The sequence below is a fragment of the Gambusia affinis genome, linkage group LG05 (genome assembly GCF_019740435.1).
Source record: "Gambusia affinis linkage group LG05, SWU_Gaff_1.0, whole genome shotgun sequence".
In the NCBI taxonomy this organism is placed as follows: domain Eukaryota; kingdom Metazoa; phylum Chordata; class Actinopteri; order Cyprinodontiformes; family Poeciliidae; genus Gambusia; species Gambusia affinis.
In genome coordinates, this window is record NC_057872.1 from 30,543,886 (window position 1) to 30,566,280 (window position 22,395).

The following is a 22,395-nucleotide window of genomic DNA, read 5'->3' on the forward strand; positions in this document are numbered from 1 at the left end:
TCCATTTATTGAAACCGCATGGTGAGGGAATTGCAAATTTTCTGGCCTCACCTCCGCCGCTCTTGGAGCCGCTTGCACAATATTTCTGCACTTCGCTTGTCACAGTTTAATGAACTTCTGCACCTTTATTTTTCTCTATTTGCCCTTCTATTTAGACTACAAATAGGTTGACACAACATAACATTTTCTGTATTTTATTATCTATTTATTACTGGAGAGAAATTAAATGTGCCATTTCAACCAAACGTTAGAATGTGCTTCTAAATCAGATGAACTCTGTGCGAAAAGTTTACAATTTTTCTGTTTTTTAAATTTTTCTCATTTACTACTTGTCACACTCAACAGGCTGCGTTCTCGCTCCCAGGTGGGGGCCACCACACACACTGAGATCACCGGGTCAAGGCAAACATGTTGAATATTCCTGATTTTAGATCAGAGCGGTCCCAACGTTCTACTGACTGGACCCGATCAGCCATAACACCACACACTACAGGATGATCAGTTAAAATTATTGGTAAGGGCAAAAAATCATACAATGTGAACTGGGCTGAAGGCCTACATCAGAGCCCAGATAATTGCCTACTCAGCAAAAATAAAAATAAAAAACAGTATAGAAGTGTAACACTAAAGAAACATAAAGACAAACATAAGAGACAAAGACAGGAGACAGAAACCAGCTGATCTAACTTCGGTCCACAGAACAACTACAGGGGAATTTAACATTTTCCCTGTTAAATTAAACTAGGACTATTTGTCCTAGTCCAAGTACTCACATTTTCACTCTGGAAGCAGGACTTCATGTGTTTCTTCTCAAAACTTGTAATGATTGTGCTCAAAACTTCTCGTTCACTTTTAGTCTGCTCGCTTTTGGAAACGTCTTTTGGCACTGTTGCCTGGCAACCTCTCAGCCAGTAGAATGAAAGTGTTGGGTGCGTTTGTTTCCTTCTACTGGGTGTCCCTGTGAGGCTACTATCGATTGTAGCAACCTTTATAAGGGACTCCATTAAGGAGTCTAGATTAAAAATTGGCCATTGTATAATTCATGGTTTACAAAAAAAAAAAAAAGATTGAATGAATAATTTGAAGTATTTAAAATAGAATTGGTCAAAACAAAGCAATCTTAGAACTAAGCTACAATAATGTTTAATAGAAGAATATAAAAGGAAAATTACATGCAAAATTTCAAACAAAACTTTTTAGCTTGAAGGTAAATAGGAAGAACAACCTTTTGATTATTTGGTAAACAAAATTAATACAAAACTGGGAAACTCCAAAATCATAGTTAACAAATATCTTTGTCCCAAACGTTAGTGTAAGAAACAAAAAATAAAAATTACTTAAACAGGTAAAATGAGAATCTTTTGAGATGCTGTAAAATAAGGAAATGAACTAATGCTTCTGGGTGATGTTCTTGAAAAGATAAAATTCAGATGGACTATTTGGAAAGTAAAGATCAACTGATGTGAAAATATACCTTAAATTACTGAGAATAAAGCTGCTTTATTTTTGGTTGAGTGGTCAATAACCCCCATCCAGTTGCGGTCAGCCTGACGCTGCTGTTGCGTCCTGGAGGAACAGAATGAATGAGTGTGACTGGGAGTGACTGGTCTTAGGGTGGAGAGGCTTTGATGGGTTTGATGAAGCATTATGTACCTTTGACATCACTTTATTGTCCTGCCTATAGTGAATAGATGTAGTGATTTTTTTCTTATTTTCAAACTTTGTAGAAACGGTAAACGTTTTGTTTATAACCAAAATAGAGATAAATCCAAGAAAACTTACAGAGTGGTCTTTTATTTACATAGATCGTTGAGTGAGCAGAAAATCTGGAGAAAAAAAAAAGAAAAACAGCAACAAAATTGCTGTGCAGTGGTATGATTTCAGAAAAAATTTAACTGTTACACATGTGACTGTGACCAGCACTGGATAACTCTATTTTGACAAATACTGCAAAAGAATTATAAAACAATAATGATAAATGACCATTTGATATCAAATTTTATTTTTAGCAGACTCATCTACTTGTACAGTGAGAAGATTTTTAATTAAGATTTTAAAGGTAATGTTAAAACCCGGGTGACATTTGCTTCATCATGTTTTTATTCTAAAAAAAAGTTTCTTATTTTATCCTCTGATAAAAACAAGCTTGCTTCTCTATGGAAATCAGTCACTTTAAGTTGTTCAACAGAAGGTGACAGAATAGATATAATAAATAGGACTGGGTATATGATTTAAATTGGAAATTGTGAAACAGTGACATATTGACTCAAGGTTCATTGAATTGACCAAAACTACTAATTATTATCAAGGCCCTCTCTACTTTTAAGGCAGGATTATGCGAGTAAAAATGGTAAATTTGAGCAGCGCCTGTTACCTTCACCAGATTCATGGCTGTTCTTTTTATGGCACTTTTCAAAAAAACTGAAGATGATGCTTTGAGGCATGAACACATTATTTACTTTGTTAAACAACATTACATTAAGTTCCACTATAAGGATTGTTCATTTATTTTATTCTTTGCCATTTTAACAAAATAGTAAAATATTATTAAGGCACCTATGAAAGCATACTCTATTAGCCTAAAGTATACACTGAGATGTAATTTAAAACATTCTGAAATTTCAGTATATTTAATAGTTTACTTTTAAAGTAAGCTTTAAGTGAATTTAAAAAAAAATTCTACTTTGAGCATGTATTTCAAAATATACACAAAGTATCTTTAAAAGCATATTTCATTGGTACACTTGAGCAAATACATATTTTGTTAATGTTGGAGCTATTTATACTTTATTTCTTTATCAACTAGGATTTTGTTAATTTATTCTTAGTTTACTTCATATTTTTTGCATTATTTAAGGAGTTTGATTGTTGATTTTATTTATTTATTTTTCATTAGTTTTGTAATAGATTTTCTAAGTAAGACAGGAAGAACTGTGGATCCATTTTTTCTGTAAGTATATGGACTGGTATAGAACCAGCATGCATTGGGTTTTTACCAGAGCAGGAGAGGCAACAGGAAAACAATGAAAAGTTTGAACTTTGTAATTTGCTTGCTAAAATAAATCATACAGAACAATCTTCAAGTTTGTGTTGCCTGCGTATGAAACTTTGATCTCATTGATTGTGATTGGTGCTGGTCCAGCGAGACATTTTGGGCAAGAGGCCATTCCTCATATTATTGTACATACTGTAGTTTAAGACATCAAAGTCCTAAGACAATCCTCCCAAAAATGTGAGGAGCTTTAGACAGTGAAAATATTATATACATATTTCATTGACATTTAACATTGAAGGCAGGGGTGGATCTACTGGGGTGGTACTGGGTGACAGCTGCCACCCCAACTGAGAGCCACGCCACCCCTGTTGCCACACGCCATTGCTGTCCATTGAGTCAGGATTGTCGGTGGTCAGGAAAATACCGTTGCAACTCATATTGACGAGTCGGTACGCCGTCTGACCATGCGTCAAGTATTGATGCGAAGGGTAGCAATACTTGACGACTTGGGCAGGTTCCTTCACCGTAAAATGTTGACGATTTTGACGATTTCGGAAAGTCACATGTTTGACATGGATTATTCACGTGAAGGGTCCTCGCAAACACTGCCGACACTTCAAAACCCCACAAATTGGTTAGGTTTAGGGCAAAAATTACGGTAAGGCATAAGGTAAAACCCCTCGCGTCAATATGTGACGAGGAAAGACGTCCCATGCGTCAATATATGATGAGTTGGGAGTGAGAACTGGTTGAAATACCACAATCATGCAAAGAATCTGAAAAAAGGACGTAATGTTTAGCGGTTAATTCAACTCTATGACAGCCATAGATAACAAGGTTCAACCGTTTCACATTTAACAGGTAAGGAAAAAGTTTTAATTTAGAGAAAATATTGAAAACGTGAGCAGTGAGTTAGTTATAGTACCTAACTGTTGCTAGCCTGCTATTGACTCTGATAACCTTAACATGTGCTGTGCAGTTTGATGTGTTTTGGTTCCGTTAGCTCTAAAATAGGACAACCTGCACACCCAGTCATCAGTAGAGCAGGTGTTTAAATCAGCTAATCAACCACCGCTGTGTTCAGGTGAAAATATATGAATAATGACAATATAGACATCAAGCCTGACAACAGAATGTAACAGACCGAATGATCTGGTTTGGTGTTTTTGCTACTTTTTTGTTTTGATTCTCCTGATCGGAAATCTCTGCTCTAACTGTTGTCTGTCGGTTGCCATGGCAACGGGTCCGTGTGTAGGGTAATGCCGACACAAAGCGAGAAAAAACAGAATATCAGTGTTTTTGTCTAGTTTTTATTGCATATGCTGCCACCCCATAAATATTTTTTCTAGATCCGCCCCTGAATGAAGGTATCCAAAAGTGAATAAATTATTCAGCAAACCAGACATTTTGCCAGTATTATCAGGTTTGCTATTAACATGATTTGTAGTAAATTACAAATCATGTTTGTTCATTTCTACTTCATGCAGCATCATTCTATCCACTCACTGTTTAGCTGTTTTTCTGGAGAATCTTCAGTGTAAGAAAGAGAAAATGTGTCTAAAACTTGTAACCTAATTAGTGATAAACAAGATTGAATTTAAACTTTTTAAGCCCCTAATCAATTCTTAGTGACCAAAATATGAAAACAGGAAAGCTTAAAACTAGGATTAAAACTAGGAAAACTAGGAAAGCTCAGATTATAAGGAATGCAGCTTTATTCATTGTCAGTATAATTTGAACAGCAGATGAATCTTCATTAAACGTATTGGGAAGTTAAAAACAACTGATTGTTAATGCGCTTCAACTCTGTAAGAACATCAGACACATTTTTTTTATTAGAAATGTTTCATCGGCACTTTGAGCTCATGTGATCCCTGCTCCAGAAAGGGGAAGGTCTCTGGACATCCTGAAGGTAAACACCGACTGGCAGTCAGGAAGATGGACACTGATGAGACATCCTCCAAGTCAGAGGCTGCAGGAAGAACCACGATGGTCTGCAGCGGCAGTTTACCAACATCTGAAAACACATTGGAACATATTATGAATGCCAACATGTGACCATTCTGACTCCATAAGTTATGTCCAACACCTTTATTAAAATTAAAATTAGAGCATGTATATATGCCACTGTATTGCAACTTTTAGTAGTTGGAAAACAAAAATCATCGTTAGCTCACCTGCAACGCCACCAGCGATCATCTGTCCTCATCACCACAATCCCAGCATTCCTACCAAAATCTCAGAAAAATCACAATCAGGCTATAAAAAGTAGCCCAGCTCTCTCTTCTTCCTTTGTCTGGGAAAAACAACAACTCACTTTGGTGGTGCAGTAATGAAGCATGGCGCCTGGAGGCTGCGTAATGATGCTCCAGACTGAGCCGGGGCTGAGGAAACGCGTTCAGTCCGAAGTAGAGCAGCCCGGCCAGGCCGAGTAGAGGCCAGGTAGAGGCCAACTGCAGTGAAGCCAGTTGAAAAGCAACATATCTAGATAAGGATATTAAGTTTCAGAAAAAATTTGTTTTAATGTTGATGATGCTGCATGTATAAAAGTAATAAGCTTGTGCTCCTTGGTACACTTTATTTGATTTACATTTTGTATTCTTGTGCTGACATTAATTTAAATATCTATTTCTGTACTAGTTTTGTCTCTTTTGTTGCTTTTACTTTTTCATTTTATTTGTTTTTTGTTATAGCATTGTATGTTTTCTCTTTAGACATTTCCCATGTTTAACATTTGGAAAAGTTGAAAAATGACCAAGATAAATAAATGATCAATTATAAAATAGTGTTGGAGTTGCTTTAATTGTACCAGAGTTTAACATCAAAGTAGGGAAAAAGAATAAATGCACTTTCAGATACACATGAGAAATTCTCAGAATATTATCAGCCGTTCAGTTAATTGGAAAAAAAAATACCATTAGGATCAGCAATTCGTTCAGATTCCAGTTCATCACTAGTCAGATTGCAATTCAACAATTCAGAAAACAGACCAGATATCTTAATAGAAATTCAACAAACATTCACAATAGAAATTTGATGGACCTAATCAACTTTTTATGGACACCAGATCATTATTGTAAGCAAACAAAATGACTGATGAGGCTGCAAAAGAGGCAGCTAAATTAATGAATTAGTTTTACATTTTAGTAAAACAGAAATAAAAATTGTAATTAAACAAAAGGTGAAAATGCAAAAGCAATGGGAGAAAGAAAAAAAAAGAATGTTGCTTCTATATAATCCAATAGAAAAGTAAAGAAATGAGAAGTAAATGGAAGACGAGGAGAAGAGACAATTACTTGTCGCCACAGATTGGGGTTTACTGGGCTACACAGCACTCTTTGTTTCAGGGAAACACATTGGGGAATGGGGATGATGAGACAATAGAACATATTACGCTGTCATAATTATGATGAAAAAAATATACGTTGATTTAAGATTTAATAGAATTAAAGCAAAACTAGACTTGATTTATTCGTTTATTAATAACTTGAAAAGTCAAATTTATCAGGTAATATTTTCATACCAGTCGGTGGCGGTAATACACCAATTTCGTTGCTTGCCAACCGCCACTAACTATCAAAGAAGAAGAAGAAGAAGAAAAAGAAGTCAGCATCGCAGCAAAGTCGCTACTGAAGACTCTGATATCAGTTTTCACAGGTGGGTTAAGTGCACAAGTAAGAGATATGTCTCATATTTAAAAGTTTTTGTAAGTTCAAGTTATTGTTTTATTGACAAAGATTATATTTTAAGATATTTTTTGTGATAGAAGTGACTATTTAATGCCGCTAGCTTAAATGCTAACTACTGTTACAAGAAACACGTTGCATGTTATTGTTTAATTTCGGGAAGGGGCACAATGCTGGAGAGCAAAAGGACAACCGTTTACCTACCTCTTCCGCTTCAAAACAATTCCGTTAACAATAAACAATTCCGTTACCCTACCTGGAGACACAGTGGGGATGATGAGACAATAGAACATGCGCTATCACTTGGAAAAATAACAATTGATTTAAAATTTTTTAAATAATGAAACTTAAACTAAGTTTGATTGACTTATTTAGTAACAACTCGAAAAGTTAAAGTTATCAGATAATGTTTCGCTAAATTGAATGAACAGAAATATAATCTTTTAGTGATATTCTGTTCCACATTTCATACCAGCCGGTGGCGGTATGAAATGTTATTTCGTTGGTTGCCAACCGCCACTAACCATCAGAGAAGAAGAAGAAGAAGTCAGCATCGCAGCAAAGCCATTACTGAATACTGATATCTGTTTTCACAGGTGGGTTAAGAGCACAAGTAAGAGATATGTCTCATTTTAAAAAGTATTTGTAAGTTCAAAACAGTGTTTTGTTCACATCGATTATATTTTAAGATATTTTTGTGTATTAGAAGTGACTTGTTACTGCCGGTTAGCCTAAATGCTAACTACCGTTACTATAGACACGTTGCATGTTATTGTTTACGTCCAGAAATTTCGGGCATGCGCACAACGCTGGAGAACAAAAAGACAACCGTTTACCTGCCGCTTCCGCCTCAAAACAATTCCATTTATAAAATGAAACATTGAGATGTAGGTATTATTAATTTAGGGCAGTTCGCCGCTTCAAGGGAAAATAACGCTGAAAAACCGTTGAAGAACAGCTCCAAACCACTCGTTCATTTTTCTCGGTCCCTGTGTTTGCTACGCTACGCAGACCCGTTGCCATAGAAATGACTGACAACAGTTACACTATTATATCAATATTCAACAGTAAAATCCGTTTCTTGTGTGTTAATCCCAAATTAAGGCTGTTGCTAGTGGCTTTACCCCTTGTACCCAGCGCAACACTGAAAAACTTCAGTCCACCTGCTGAATGGACGCCCTTCCGGTCTGTGTAAATAACGGTCACAGAGCGGACAATCAGCTCCCAGATTGATTTATTCTCCATCTATTTAGGAACCTGTGAGGCCCATTGCTGTTTCCAGTAGGGTTTGTCATTTAAGGCTATTTCTGTGGGGTTAAAGGCAAAACAGGATGTAGTCTATGCCTCACTGGTTCCGTCCAGAACACAACCGTGAAGCATCCGCTTGAACGCAGCAGAACCAGAATCAGCCTCCTGAATGCGCAATTATGCACTATAGAGAGGAGAATAATGTCTGGTTGAGAACGCTGAAATAGCAGAGCTGCTGCTGTGAAAAGTAACAACAAAAATTATGAACTGTAACAGTGAAGATGAGCAGAGCAGGTCAACAACTTTTGCGTCTTTTCCCCTAGCTCTACTTCGGCAGTCCCGCTGTACCGTACCCGGCCTCGCTCCGCTCTCCTCCGTAGTGATCGGGTTTTCACAGACCCTGCTGGGCCTGTAGCAGGGCGACACCTCGTGGCGGTGGAGAGTATTGAGCCCCACCTCCAGACGTCCTATTCCACATGCTGCCTCATAACTTTACAACAGAAACGCGTTGTCATTTTTCTGAGGCAACAGAAGAAGAGATAGCTGAGCTGATTTTTATAGCCTGATTGGGATTCTTCTGGGATTTCAAGAAGAGATGCCCAGTGGGAGGAATGCTGCAGAGTAAACAAGGTTTTAAAGTAGTAAATACACACATACATTTATGTAACCTTTCAAATAAAATGACCATGTTCATTAACACAAAATAAATAATGATGTAAACAGTGACATGTATAAAATGCTTTGTAATTATACTCATATTTGCATAAACAGCTCATGCATTACAGAAATCTAAGAAACGAATGTTTCCAATCTCTGAGGTCTTTTTCTATTACTGAAAATCAATCTAGTCAAGATTATCAAAAATTTATAATATTACTTGAGTAAATGTAATTAGTACAGTGTAGTAAAAGTACTTTCCCTTTTCACATAAGTCCTTTTAGAAACTGCTGAAGTAAATGTAACTAGTACTATCTGAACATAGATAACAAAATTATTATCCTGTTGTTGTTCAACTCAGTCATCATCTGGCTAAAATTATCTGTTCAACTCACTGGAGAAAAAACTGCAAAGTTATTTGTCTTTTTCTGTTTTGCTGCTGTGATTCTAACACACACCGGCCTGCTGGTCTGCACAGCAGACATAGTTCTTTCTTTTTTTTAGTTTTTCTTTTTCTGATGTTTCTAAAAATGCTTTTAGAAACATCAGTGAAAAGAACCAACACCATGCAGAGTGGGTAGAAATAGTCAGTTATTTTTTACTAAAAGGTTTAGGCTTTGTCGTGTCTTTTTATATATTTTCCAACACTGAACTATTTGTTCTTCTATATACCAATGATCACTTAGTCATTTCTCTTTCTATGCTGGCTGGACAAAGTCAATGTTTTACAGTTGGTCTGATCACCAAATGAGAAATTGTGGTTGATTTATTAATATATCTTCTACAAGAGCAAACATATAAAACATATTATATGCATCAGAGTGTAAATTCTTTATGGAGTGAATAGATATATTTTACAACCAAGAACAGGAAAATTGCAGCAACGTTTAGGAGACAGAGTGAGAACTAACTTCTTGGCATGAAAGGTTTGTTACAGAAGCAAACTTGTTTCCCAAAACTGTTTGAGAAAGTAAATAACCCACAGAGCAGCGATAGAGATGCTGCATCAGATCCTGACGACTTTTAAGAAGAGGAAGAAGAATCCGCATGAGCTACAGCTGAAACCGCTCAATCAGCTGTTGGACATTTTATAATATCTAAATCTTTGTTGTTTTTCCTGCAAAGGATGGAGAACAACAGGGATGAAGACTCTTCTACTGTCAATGTCAACAATGCCAAACATCCTCCTAAATGTAAGTGACTTTCTAAGTATTTTACGGTTTTTGAGAATTAAAAAGTAGTAATACTACCCTAATGCATTTCATACATTTTTATTCCCTCTGTAGGAAGTTATAGTTTCTTAACATGGGTTGTATCAGGAGTTGTTTTTATGTCAAGTGTAAACCTGAAGCTTTAATTTTCTTCTCTCATCTGAGAAATCTCTCTGCAAGCCAAGTTTAGTTGTATAGCACATTTCAGCAACAATTCAAAGTCCTTTACATGATGAAAACAATAAAATGGAGAATAGCTAGATTGCAGATGTGCAATAAAGGAGAAATAAACACAATTTTAGTGTGGTATAAAATTAGTGATGTTTAATTTATTATTCTGAATAATCTGATATCAACTCTAAACAAACATGTTTTTAATGTTGTCTTACGACCCGTTTCGGAAGACCTCAACAAAATCAAGGGGTGGGATACAACACCAAAAGACATTTTCAGCCTTTTTGATTAATTTATTCATAAAATACGTCTAGGGGTAGCAGGCGGTATCTCTGGCCACAGGCTGCATCGGCGTGTGCGCGCCTCAGTCTGGACCTCTGCAGCTGATCCAGAATGCTGCTGCTGGTGTTCTCACTAAAACCACGAGGATCGAGCACATCACCTAGTTCTAAAGTCCTTACAATGGCTCAGTGTTGCTTAAAAAATAGACTTTCAAGATTTCTGCTAGTTGATAGACAGACTGAAAGGCTTGGCATCCAAGCTACTGTATTTTCCACATTTTAAGGCGCACCTTCCATAAATGGCCTGTTTTAAAACCTTTTTCATATATAAGGTGCACCGCATTATAAGGCGCATAGAAGAGACGCTACAGTAGAGGCTGGGGTTACATTATTCATCCATTAAATGGAGCTGCACTAAAGGAAATGTCAACAACAGTCAGATAGGTCAGTCAAACTTTATTAATAGATCACAAACCAGCGTTCTGACATCTCCGTTCACTTCCAAAATGAATAAACAGCTGTTTTATTATTTTCCCCGAGGTAAAGTCAGTGACGTGGTAACATGTAGAGCAACATTTATATCACATAGTGGAGGGGAACTTTTCCTTGATTCAATGAACACGTAAAAACAGTCTGATACTGTAACGGTAAATCAAACCTTAGTGCAATCACAATATAGTAACATTCTTAAATAGTGCAAATCAATAACAATATATCAACAACTCAACGTTGTTCAAACGTTAATGTCCATATTCACAATATGACCAACCTTTGGTCAGCTGTAAACACACAAAATAAACATGTGAAGCTCATTTTATTAATTTATTGCTCGTCCACGAATCCCTCAAATTCTTCTTCTTCAGTGTCTGAATTAAACAGTTGGGTGAATACATCCAACATGCCCGGCTCCGTCTCGTCAAAGTCGTCATTAATGGAGTCAGTGTCGCTGTTGTCCAGCAGTTCAGTGATAATTCCTGCCTTCCTGAAAGCTCGGACCAAAAATGATCTATCAGCCCAAGCATTTACGATCCACTGGCAGATAGTGGCGCATGTTGTCCAGCGCCGTCTCCCCGTCTTGGTCAACGTGTGTTCGCCTTCTGTCATCTACTGTTCCCACGCAGTTTGCAGTTTAGCTTTGGATGCCCTGTGACACCGATATGTAGCGGCTGGAGTTCTTCTTCTTCTACGGGGTAAAATGAAGTCGGCGGCTGGTTACTGTAGTTGCAAGACCTGTTGTGGCTCAGTATTGGTCCATAAAGAAGGTACACCGGATTATAAGGCGAACTGTCGGCTTTTGAGAAAATTGAAAGTTTTTAGGTGTGCCTTATAGTGTGAAAAATATGATATGTTAATGACTTGTTGTATCAACTTTGCAGACCTCTCATATCTTCTGGTTCTGGTCTGCTCTTCATCCCCAGAACCAGAACCAAACATGAAGAAGCAGCTTTCAGCTTCTGTGCACCACAAATCTGGAACAAACTTCCAGAAAACTGCAACACACCTGAAACACTGAGTTAATTTAAAACAGGGATAAACCCCCCACCTATTTAAAGCTTCTATTGACCAGCAATCACTGGAACATTGACCAACACATTCAATGTGTTTTGATGATTTTATTGATTGAACTTGGCAAAATTTAAAATGTGTTTCTGCTTTCACAATTGTTACAGCAAGATGTTTATGATGGCTTTCATGATGTAAAACACTTTGAACATCCTTGTTGCTGAAATGTGCTGTACAAATAAACTTTATTGATTGATTAATCAATAATCTATTGATTCCATTGTTGTTTTTTTCAGCTGAAGAAGTGGCATCATCAACAGTCCGCCTCTCTTCTCTGATGTTGATGTGTTTGGGGTTGCTTTGTGCCGTACTGACTGCAAACATCGTCTACAGTGAGTTTCATTTTGTGACGGGGTTCTATTATGATTTAGTCAAACATAATGACTAGTCCAGGTCGGAGATCGTTTTAGAGGATTTTATTCAGCTCGGACAAAGATGGCAGGTGCATGACACACACAAAAGATATCCAGAGCAGGTTGAAAATCAAATAACCAGCAGTACCTTCAGTGCAACAGTCCATCAACAGTTTATCACCTCCAGTGTGATTTCTCCAGGAATCTAACCTCAGACTGCCTGCCTGTGGAGCAGAGCCCTGCTTTTAAAGCCACAGGCTCCGCCCACTGAACAATCAAAACAATCAAAAACTGAGCAATTACTTCCAACTCAAATAAAGTCTTAAACTATACAAAATAATAATGATAATAATAATAATAATAGAAATACATAAATAAACTTGTAAACAAAAATATATTACTCAGTTTAATAGAAAACACTTGGTACATTCTGATGACATCACCAAGTCATCAGGTGACTCCCTCCCAGCAAGCCACAATCTGGAAACAACCCTACTTGAAAATAAAACCGGCAAAATGTTTGATGCTGAAAACAGGTTAGGATGAATGTTTAACTGAAGCAGGAACACCGCGTGTGCACCCGGGATGAACCGCCTCAGTTTAAGCTGCAACAAAAAGTAAGTCAGTGATTGTGTGTGTGTATATGTGCGGGCGCGCCTGCATGCTGACACAGACTCTAATTAAGTCCGAGCTCGTGACGGCTCCTCCATCGCACATTTCAACAGAATAAATTTTAAGTAGCTTCCTTTATAACAAGTATTTAAAGCATTGGGATGCAAGCGTTCAGCAGTAGGAGGAGTTCTAAGGGTTGACAAAAAGTCAGGGACACTGAAGTGTTACCAAGAATCAGTTCAACTTAATGCTGCCCAGCCTGAAACCTGTCAACATGTAAATATATTGCTCCTTCCCTCCTCACCCCCTCCTGTTATCCATGCAGCTGTGGAGCTGAGCTCTTCCAAGGACATTCCTCGATAACAACATCTTATCGGACTTCTGGAGGGAGACTGAGCAACGTGGTTTCATGGTCCCAGATGTCACCGCCTTCACTCTTGTCATGTCTTTGTTTTGTCTGAATGTTATTATGCGCGCTAATGTGTCCTTTCCTCTTTTAATTTCATTCCCCTTTTATTATTTAGAAACTGTGGAGTACTCAATTTCAATCTAGAAAAGGAATTAGAACAAACTTAGAATCCAGAGAAACAACTTTCATTTGTGGACTACTCACTTTTTAGAACAATTCTATCTCTACTTTTTAGTAGAGATGCTCCGATCGGATTTTTTGATGCAGATTGTGATACCAATCATTCATTAGTCCGATCTCGGCCAATCACCGATCTTTGCAGATCGCCTGGAATGGCTGTTAATTTTTCACTTTAGATATAAATGATTCTTTGTTATCTGGCAATACATTCACCTAATTTAGACATAATATCATATTTTAATGCATATCTAAAATCCTTTTTTTTTTTTAAGTTACATGACGCAGCTTTAAGCAGACGTTCACTGTCTGGTGGAGGTTGAGAGGCACTATGTCTGAAATATTACTACCAGTAGCGCGTAGGCAGAACCAGTGTCTTACACCGCCAGCTCAAAGACTTTAATTATTTTTTGGGTTATTTGTTTAGCTTTCTGACCGTGATGCTAATCCGGGTGAGTGTTGGTAGCTGCACTGCATTACTTGCTGTCTAGCCCAATTCTAGGCCTGGAGGTCCGGTCTCCTGAAACTTTTCTCTACTTCAACACACCTGAGTCAAATAATGAAGTCATTAGCAGGACTCTGGAGAACCTGTATTGGACCAGGGAGCAGTGATGACCAAATGAAGTCTCATGAAGCAATGAAGCTTCCCGGTCCGTTGTTTTGCCCAAAGGTTCATCACTCGATGCTTCATTCATTCCTCACTAGTGACATCTGCTGGTGAAACTGTGACAGCCTTGTTACTCAGACAGACATATTTAAAAACAATTAGTAAATGCAATATTGTCACAAAGTTTTTGTCAAACTCACGTTTAGTAACAGGAGAGTAAATTACATCCTATTTAACTAATCTTTTTTAGTTATTAAAATGATTTGTAGCCAATCCTGGTATATGTTGACTGTCAGTGGCTGTTTTCTTCTGTCACTGACTGATTTAACAACAGACATTTGTTTTAGTGAATTCAGAGTGCAGCTTGTTGGGGCAGACAGTTTTCTTTTAGTTTTGATTTGCCTCCTGAAAATCTAAAATTCTTCAAAAATTCACTTTTTCTTGGATTTCTATTGGCTCTCTGATCTGATCCCTTATATTTTTACTCATCAGCCAGGATTTTACTTTTCCAACAGCTTTAAGTCTGTTTCTGCTGTTAGAGACTGATATATTTTTGCAGAACAAAGAAATAGTGGAAATTTCCAGAAGGTGAGAATTTTGGAGGTGAAAGGTTTAAATATTTTTATTTAAGAATCATTTTATCGATCATCTCAAGTTTTCCCTGATGTCAGATTTTTTCTTCTTGCTGGCTCCTTTTCAATCAAGTTTATTTGTGTAGCACATTTCAGCAACAGTGCAGTTTCAAAATGTTTTACATAATAAAAGCACATAAATATAAAGTCACAGAATATGCCATATTAGCAACTGTCAAAGTCGCTGAGCGGCTGAATAGGGGAATCTTTGTTGACGCGCCAGCTGATCAAAACTCAAATCCAGAATGCAGTTTAAGATGGTTTATTTTATCGACATCCAAGACAGAAAGGTGTCCAAAAGGCATAAAAAACCGGATCCGACAGTTTAACAGTGATCAAGGACAACATATGACGTTACAGCCGCGGCGATCAGCAAAAAGTAAAACCTCCCCCATCACCCACTCACTCCAGTCCCCAGGTGCACAACAGGTGATCTATAAACTCTAATAACCCAACGTGATCCCACGCTCCGCCTGTCCACAACATGCCAGTTTTCTCAACCATTGAGAAAACTGGTAACAAACATTACATTTTGATGAGCACCATCATCCAAATCATTAATACACATGAACTATAAAAGGTTCCTTTTATTTCGGCCACTGCTGAAGACAGCAGTGGCCGCTGCTTGATCCTCTGATGCGATCAAGCAGCGGCTCATCACGCTTTTATTTTGAAAACCGACACACAAAATGAAGCAGTCACGTGACCCATGCAAAGCGAAGCCTCGTTTGTTTTCAGTCACGTGGTTTTCAGCAAGACGACACAAGCATTGAAGCCTGGCTTCAGATAGACCATCACTACCAGGGAGACATCTAAATGTTGCAGGACTCTGGCCATTGAGGACCAGGACTGCCCACCCCTGATCTGGCCGCTCCGGATGTCCTTTTTTCCTGCAGTGAACCTCGATGTAGCCAAACTCAGTCGAGTGCTTGTTTTTTAAATGTCATATTAGATTTGTTGTGTTGATGCATTTTGACGAGGTAATTTTCCACTGCAACAATCAAACGTCTCCATTCACTCAGAGCGTTGTAGTTCCTCACGACAGGATTTGTTGCTGCGCCAGTTCGCCAGTCCATCACAGGACAACACAGATACTATCAGAGAAAACATCCATGCACACACTCACACCTACGGGCAGTTTAGTGAGACCAGTTAGCCTAATACTCTTGTGTTTGGTCTTTGAGAAAAAGTAGGACTACCTATCCTGAGAAAATGTTCTGAGGGTTTGAGAGAGAAACTGAAAAATATTGATGCTTTCAGATAATGACAGTTTCCCTGACTTTATATCCAATTTGTGTGTTTTTCTAGTGAGTTTCACGACGACCAGTCAGCAGGAAAATATCACAAGCCTTGCAACAGAAAAAAACCAACTGATTCAGGAACGAAAAATGATGGAGAAAAAGATTGAGGAGGTGAACCGAGACAAACAGTCGATCCAAGTAAAAGCGAGGCTTGCCAGAGAGAGGCTTACTCAACACAGAGAGAAGCTGAGCAATATGATAGAGGAGCTTAACAAAGAGAGAGACGAGCTGAGCAAAGAGAAAGAGGAGGTGATCAAACAGAAAGAGGAGGTGAGCCGAGACAAAAACAAGCTGAAGGATAAGGCAGAGAAGTTGAACTTAGAGAGAGAGGATGTGAACCAAAAGAAAGAGGAACTGAGCAAAGCAAAAGAGGAGCTGAGCAAAAAGAAAGAAGAGCTGAGCAAAGAGAAAGATAAGCTGATAAAAGATAGAAAGGAGCTGAATAAAGAGAAAGAGGAGCTGAGAAAAAATGCAAAAGAGCCAGGCAAAGGAAATGAGGATTTCAGAAAAGAGCTAGAGAAACTGAACAAAGAGAAAAAGGAGCTGTGGAAAGAGAAAGAACAGCTGAATAAAAACAAAGCAGAGCTGAGCAAAGAGAAAGAAAAACTAAGCAAAGACAAGAAAGAGCTGAGCAAAGAGAAAGACAAACTTAACAAAGAGAAAGATGATTTAACCAAAGACAAAAATAAGGTGAGCAAAGATGAAAAGGAACTTTTCAAAGAGGAAGGCGACCTAAAGAATTTAACAGTGGAGCTGAGCAAAGAGGAACCTGAGCTGAACAAAAAGACAGAGGAGTTGAACAAAGAGAAGGATGAGCTGAACAAAAAGAAAGAACAGCTAAGCAAAAACACAACAGAGCTGAACAAAAAAAGAGAGGAGCTGGACAAAAGGAAAGATCAGCTGAAAAAAATGAAAGCAGGACTGAGCCAAGAGAAAACGGGGCTGACAAAGGAAATGAACAAAGAGAATGAGGAGCTGAAGAAAATCAAAGATGATCTGAGCAAAAAGAGAGCAGAGCTGAGCAAAACAACAGATGAGGTGAGCAAGGAGAAAGAAGGGCTGAACAAAGAGAAAGACGAGTTGAGCAAAAACAAAAGGGAGCTGGACAAAGAGAAAGACAAACTGGACAAACAGAAATATGAACTGAACAAGTACAAAGACAACCTGAGCAAAGAAAAAAAGGAGCTGAGCAAAGAAAATGATGAACTGAGCAAATACAAAGATAAGCTGAGCAAAAAAAAAATGGAGCTGAACAAAGGAAATGATGAACTGAGAAATAAGAGAAAGGAGCTGGACAAGGAGAAAGAGGAACTGGACAAAAATAAAGGCGACCAGAGCAAAACGAAAGCCGAGCTGAGCAGGAAGACAGAGGAGTTTAACAAAGAGGAAAAGGATCTGAATAAAAAGAAACTGGAGATGAACAAAGAGAAAGAAGATCTGAACAAAAAGAAAGTGGATCTGAGCAAAGAGAAAGCAAAGCTGGACAAAGAGAAACAGGAACTGAACAAAAAGAAAGCAGATCTGAGCAAAGAGACAGCGGGGCTGAACAAAGAGAAACAGGAGTTTAGTAAAAATAAAGTGGATCTGAACAAAGTGAAAACGGATCTCAACAAAAAGAAAGAGGAGCTAAGCAAAGAGACAGTGAATCTGAGCAAAATGACAGAGCAGCTGAACAAAGAGACAAAGGAGCTGAACGAAAAGAAAGCGGACCTGAATAAAATAAAACTGGATCTGATCAAAATGAAACAGGAGCTGAACAAAGAGAAACAGGAGCTGAATAAAGAGAAAGGAAAGCTGAGCATATTGAGAATGGAGACAGAGAATCAATGCAAAGAGAGAGATGCCCTGAAGACCTTCTACGACTACGTCATGAAATTTCAAAGATTTCCAGTTGTAGAGCTGTGTCCTCTAGATAGTAATTATATTTCTATATTACCTTTGAAACTCTTTATTATTCATTTTATTTTTGAACTATTCAGTTATCAGTTTTTCATGACGTAGCTGACCATTATTAGCACAGGTAGAGTGCTGAAGGTCACTTTTCTGACAACAAAGTGAGCCAGTAAAATTGATTCATTAGCAACAAGTTAACAGCCAAGTTTTGGTTTGTTGTTTTTTTAGTGAACACTGTGGTACACTACTTCTGACTAGAATGATATCGTAATTTAATCACCTTCCAATATTGATCTGCACTCTACCTTTAAAAGCTTTGCTTGAATAATTTTGATGATTGAAATATTAAATAAGTCTGCATGGATTTCTTCTATGGCTGCACAGTGGCGCAGTTGGTAGCACTGTTGCCTCTCCGGGTTCTCCGGCTTCCTCCCACAGTCCAAAAACATGACTGTCAGGTTAATTGGTTTCTCTAAATTCTCCCTAGGTGTGTGTGTGTGTGTGTGTGTGTGTGTGTCCGTCCTGTCTGTCTCTGTGTTGGCCTGCGACAGACTGGCGACCTGTCCAGGTGACCCCGCCTCTCACCCAGGACGTCAGCTGGAGAGGCAGCAGCTCCTCCCGACCCCACTGGGGACAAGGGTGTTAGAAAATGGATGGATGGATTTCTTCTAGAAATGTTTTTTATTTTAGAGATTATTTTACCAAAGTTTCACTTTATTCTGCTCTTTTCCCTTGTCTAGTGAGACCAAAGTGTGAGGATTGCAGGGTAAAAGAGCCATCATACAAGGGACACTGCTACTGGATTCAGGATGATGTAAAAAGTTTGATGACCTGGGATCTAGGTCGAAAGTGGTGCAATTTATATGGTTCAGATTTGGTTGTAATTGATGATCTGGAGGAGCAGGTAAAACAAAACGCCACCTGTACTCTTTAAGTTTAAAACTAATCTGGAAGTCTCGGGTTGATTAATGCCTTGGCCATATTGTATCATACATGCTAGATGAATCAACGTCTCCTAATTACAATTTTTTAAGTCACAATAGAAAACATAAGAGGAGGAGGTGTTACGTTGTAGATTTGTTTCTATGATGTAAAGCACTTTGAACTGCTTTGTTGTTGAAATGTGTTGTACAAATAAAGTTGATTGATTGATCGTCTGAAGTAAGTCAGAAATAAAATCTGTTCACAGGAATTTATCACCCTTCAAATCAAATACTATGAAACTTCGAAAGGATTCTGGATAGGGTTACATCATACAGCAGGCGGATGGTTTTGGGTTGATGGACGAAAGAAAACCCATGAGTAAGAACTGTTATCTAAAAATATTATTTTAAGCTGCAGTATGTAACTTTTATAAAAATATTTTTTCATATTTGTTGAAACTGCTATCATGTCCTAACAGTATGGAATCAGACTAATAAGATGTGGAAACATTGGGCTCCTCTGCCTTCTCCCAATGCTCTGAGTGCTAACTAGAAGCAACCAATCAGAGCCTGGGGGCGGGTCTTAGCGCTGTCAATCACCCTAACCTTCTTAGGGGGCGGAGCATTTCTTCAGAGTGCAATAATATGTCATGGAGGAGGTGGAAGGGGTCGATCTTTACATGGATCATCTAGCTCATACCAAACTGTCACAACATGGTGACAGTTTTAGCAAAGATGTAGAACACATTGTTTGTAAAGGTTACATAGGTAGAAATGTAAATATATTTAAATATATTTTCCACAAGCGTGTGGAAGAGTAAAATATGGAGAGTGACAACGACTCCAGGATCTCCCAGGACTGTTGGCCTTTTTCATATTTCCTCCCTTTACCTCACAGCCCACTTTCCTGTCCATTCAAAGTCAAATAAAGATCACTGAGCCAAGAAAGTCCTTTAAAAATTTGAAATTTTAAAACATTTAGATCTCCAATCCAATCTTCCAAGTTTGCAAAACACCTTTGATTTACTGTGAGTTTAATGTCTTTTCAAGTGTGTCGTTTTTTATAGAGACAACTATAACTGTCACATTTAGACAGATATCAGTTTGATGTCTAAAAGCTGCTGTACAATTTTTATATCATAAATGTTCTGATATCTATGTTTCTGTCTTAAAGCTTCTGGATGAAAGGGATTGCCCATACTTCAGGAGCAGCACTGCATATGCCACAAAGTAAAGCCACAGAGAGCTGGAGAGCAGAAGACAAAAAAAAGTACAACGGTTTCATCTGTGAGCGTCCGATGACCGTTTGGCCCTATAACTAACTGTTCTATTAAAGTTTCAACAAGGATCACTCAACTCTGTCATCAATTTTTGCTTTTAAACAACAAATCTAAATTTTATGTCCACAGCGACAAGTCCGATAAACCATTAGCAACCCTGCTGAAGGGACATTATTTCTAAAATTTGAAAACAAGATGTCCGAAGTCTCCCTCGCAACAGCCTCAATACAATCTGACAAAAGCCCAGGTCCAGATGGTCTCCCATCAGAATCTTTCAATCAATTCTCAAACCTACTTTCTGTACAACCCTGGCCACCATTACCAATTTCTTTAAACAAGGATCCGTCCCTCAGTCATTTTACAAAGCTTGTATCACACTTATTGCAAAAAGGGGAAGATCCAACGGATTGCACCTCATGCAGGCCTATTTCTCTTGTGAATACAGGCGTCAAAGTTTTAGCCAAAATATTTGGTCGCAGGCTGGAAATCGTTCTACCATCAGTTATTTCAAAAAGCCAAATATGTTTCATTAAAGGTCAGCCTCATATTTTAAAGTTAGACGGCTGCTTAACAGTGTGTTGTCTCTGACTATCCTGTTGCAGTCCTTAGTAGATTTGGCTTTGGGGAAAAGTCATTTCATGGATTGAATGATTGTACCATCAGCCGTCTGCTACAGTTTGTTCCAATTTTCACACCTCAAAACCATTTAAATTATAAACTGGCAGCTGTCAGGGCTGCTCTCTGAGCCCCCTGGCCACAGAGGCCGTCACCATTTCAATTAATACCAGTAAGGACAAATCCAGCATTCAGAGCAACGATGTGGAACATAAGGCATCGCTTTATGCAGACAATCTTTTAATATTAATATTTCACAATCTGTTGTGAAATATAATGACAAAACAATTCTTCAATCCTTAAATCCCTTTAAATGAAAAGAAATGTATAAAAATAATTGGCTAAGCAAGTACAGTAAGATATGATTATCCCTTTTATGAGTGTTGTAGCATATTTGTAAAGATAAATGTTAGAGAATTTTCGGAATTATCATTTTGTTTTTACTTTAGGTGAAATTCAGTCTAATTAAAGTGTTCTCTTTCCTTATGTGTATTTTCTGACGTGGAGGTCAGGATGTCTGTTTATCTTCATGTGAGCAGTTGAGTAGTTTTCTAGTTGATTAGGTTACATGTTGATTAGGCTACACGTTTACAACCTCTGTTCTTTTTACGACCTCTGCCCCTTTGACTGTTTTGACTGTTTTTCTTTGACAATAAAACAGGAGCTCGCGTAAAAGGAAATCAGAACTCTCTGAAAAACAGCTTGGAGAAGCTGCTTCGGAGACTTCTCCTTTTGCAAAAGCTTTTTCATAAAATTCATATTACGTGTCTGTAGTTCTTTTATTTAGGTATATAGGAAAAATACCCATCAATAATATACTATATTTTCAGTCAATGTAAATGGATTGTGACCAATGAGGTCAATGGGTTAGTTTTCTCAGAAGGTAGATACGACTCATGAAGGAGCAGACAGACTAGAAGGTTGCTTTTGCGAATGCCTTGTATTTATAGTATGAAAATTTATATGCATATTTAGATCAGTGACAACATCCAAATGGCCATATAAAAATGCGCAATACAGAAAAAAACTAAATAAAAAAAATCCACAATTTATCAATCCCACAGCTCCATCATAAATGAACCCACACCCTTCAGTTCATCTTCCCCAAGCTGGGGTTGATTAGAGGATAACTAAAGTGCTTGTTGCACATCCTGGGCTGACAAGAGTCAAGTGAGAGTGGGGACAAAATTGTTCATTTGCTGCAAGGAGCCTCCTACCAGCCTGGCAGGAGAGCAGAAGTCTTCCAGCACCCAAAGGTGCAAATCTTTCTGTGGGCTCTAGGTCTGGACTTTAAGCTCGCCATCACCTGGCCTGAATAATAAAACAGGACCAATTTCTCTCTCTCTCTCTAAATATATATATATATATATATACCTAGCAGAGGTAGTTACATGTAGAAACCAGCAACTAGGCCCAAAAGTTGGAAGTAGTGATGGACTCTGACCTGAGCCTTCATAGCTACATAAGGACAGTTACAAAGTCGGCCTTCTATCACTTGCAGAACATTTTCAGAGTAAAAGGACTAACGTCCCAGCAAGATCTAGAGAAACTCACCATGTGTTTATCTTTAGTCACACTGATTACTGTAACAGTGTATTTATAGGTCAGCCTAAAAATTTTTCCTCAGTCAACATTATGATGTTGATTGCTTCAACACTTGAAGCATTCTTGTAATGCTTCAATTTTTAATTGTGTGTTCTATGACTTCATGTGACTCTGATCTGGTAAGTGGTTCTGTAGCTCTGTGTCCGGTCCGGTAACAGCTGCTTAGGGTCCGG

General features: G+C 38.1%; 1 protein-coding gene and 1 long non-coding RNA gene across 4 annotated transcripts; one reads left to right on the forward strand and one right to left on the reverse strand.

Annotated features, from left to right (window-relative positions):
- Nucleotides 1–3,991: 3,991 nt before the first annotated feature.
- LOC122831859 lies at nt 3,992–8,554 on the reverse strand. 3 transcript variants are annotated; one of them, XR_006370775.1, is made up of 4 exons: nt 8,198–8,554; nt 5,313–5,479; nt 5,173–5,223; nt 3,992–5,012 (listed from the first exon to the last, which is right to left on the reverse strand). It is a non-coding gene; the product is annotated as an uncharacterized LOC122831859 (long non-coding RNA). The 3 variants fall into 3 exon arrangements; XR_006370774.1 differs by lacking the exon at nt 8,198–8,554 and adding an exon at nt 7,518–8,158; XR_006370776.1 differs by lacking the exon at nt 8,198–8,554 and adding an exon at nt 7,518–8,158 and having other exon boundaries at nt 5,173–5,233.
- Nucleotides 6,993–20,078, forward strand: LOC122831858 (golgin subfamily A member 6-like protein 22). The gene is made up of 7 exons (XM_044118378.1): nt 6,993–7,277; nt 9,712–9,779; nt 12,052–12,147; nt 15,914–17,821; nt 18,540–18,703; nt 18,989–19,101; nt 19,897–20,078. Exons 1-7 carry the CDS (start codon nt 7,168–7,170, stop codon nt 20,042–20,044), a joined length of 2,607 nt encoding a protein of 868 aa, XP_043974313.1. The 5' UTR covers nt 6,993–7,167; the 3' UTR covers nt 20,045–20,078.
- Nucleotides 20,079–22,395: the final 2,317 nt, after the last annotated feature.

Bases quoted from the DNA above. Each gene is read 5' to 3' on its own strand.
- LOC122831858 (XM_044118378.1), top strand. From the start codon at position 7,168: ATGAAATGTTATTTCGTTGGTTGCCAACCGCCACTAACCATCAGAGAA. The intron at 17,822-18,539 runs GTAATTATATTT...TCCCTTGTCTAG, and splicing joins AGAGCTGTGTCCTCTAGATA to TGAGACCAAAGTGTGAGGAT. The intron at 18,704-18,988 runs GTAAAACAAAAC...ATCTGTTCACAG, and splicing joins TTGATGATCTGGAGGAGCAG to GAATTTATCACCCTTCAAAT.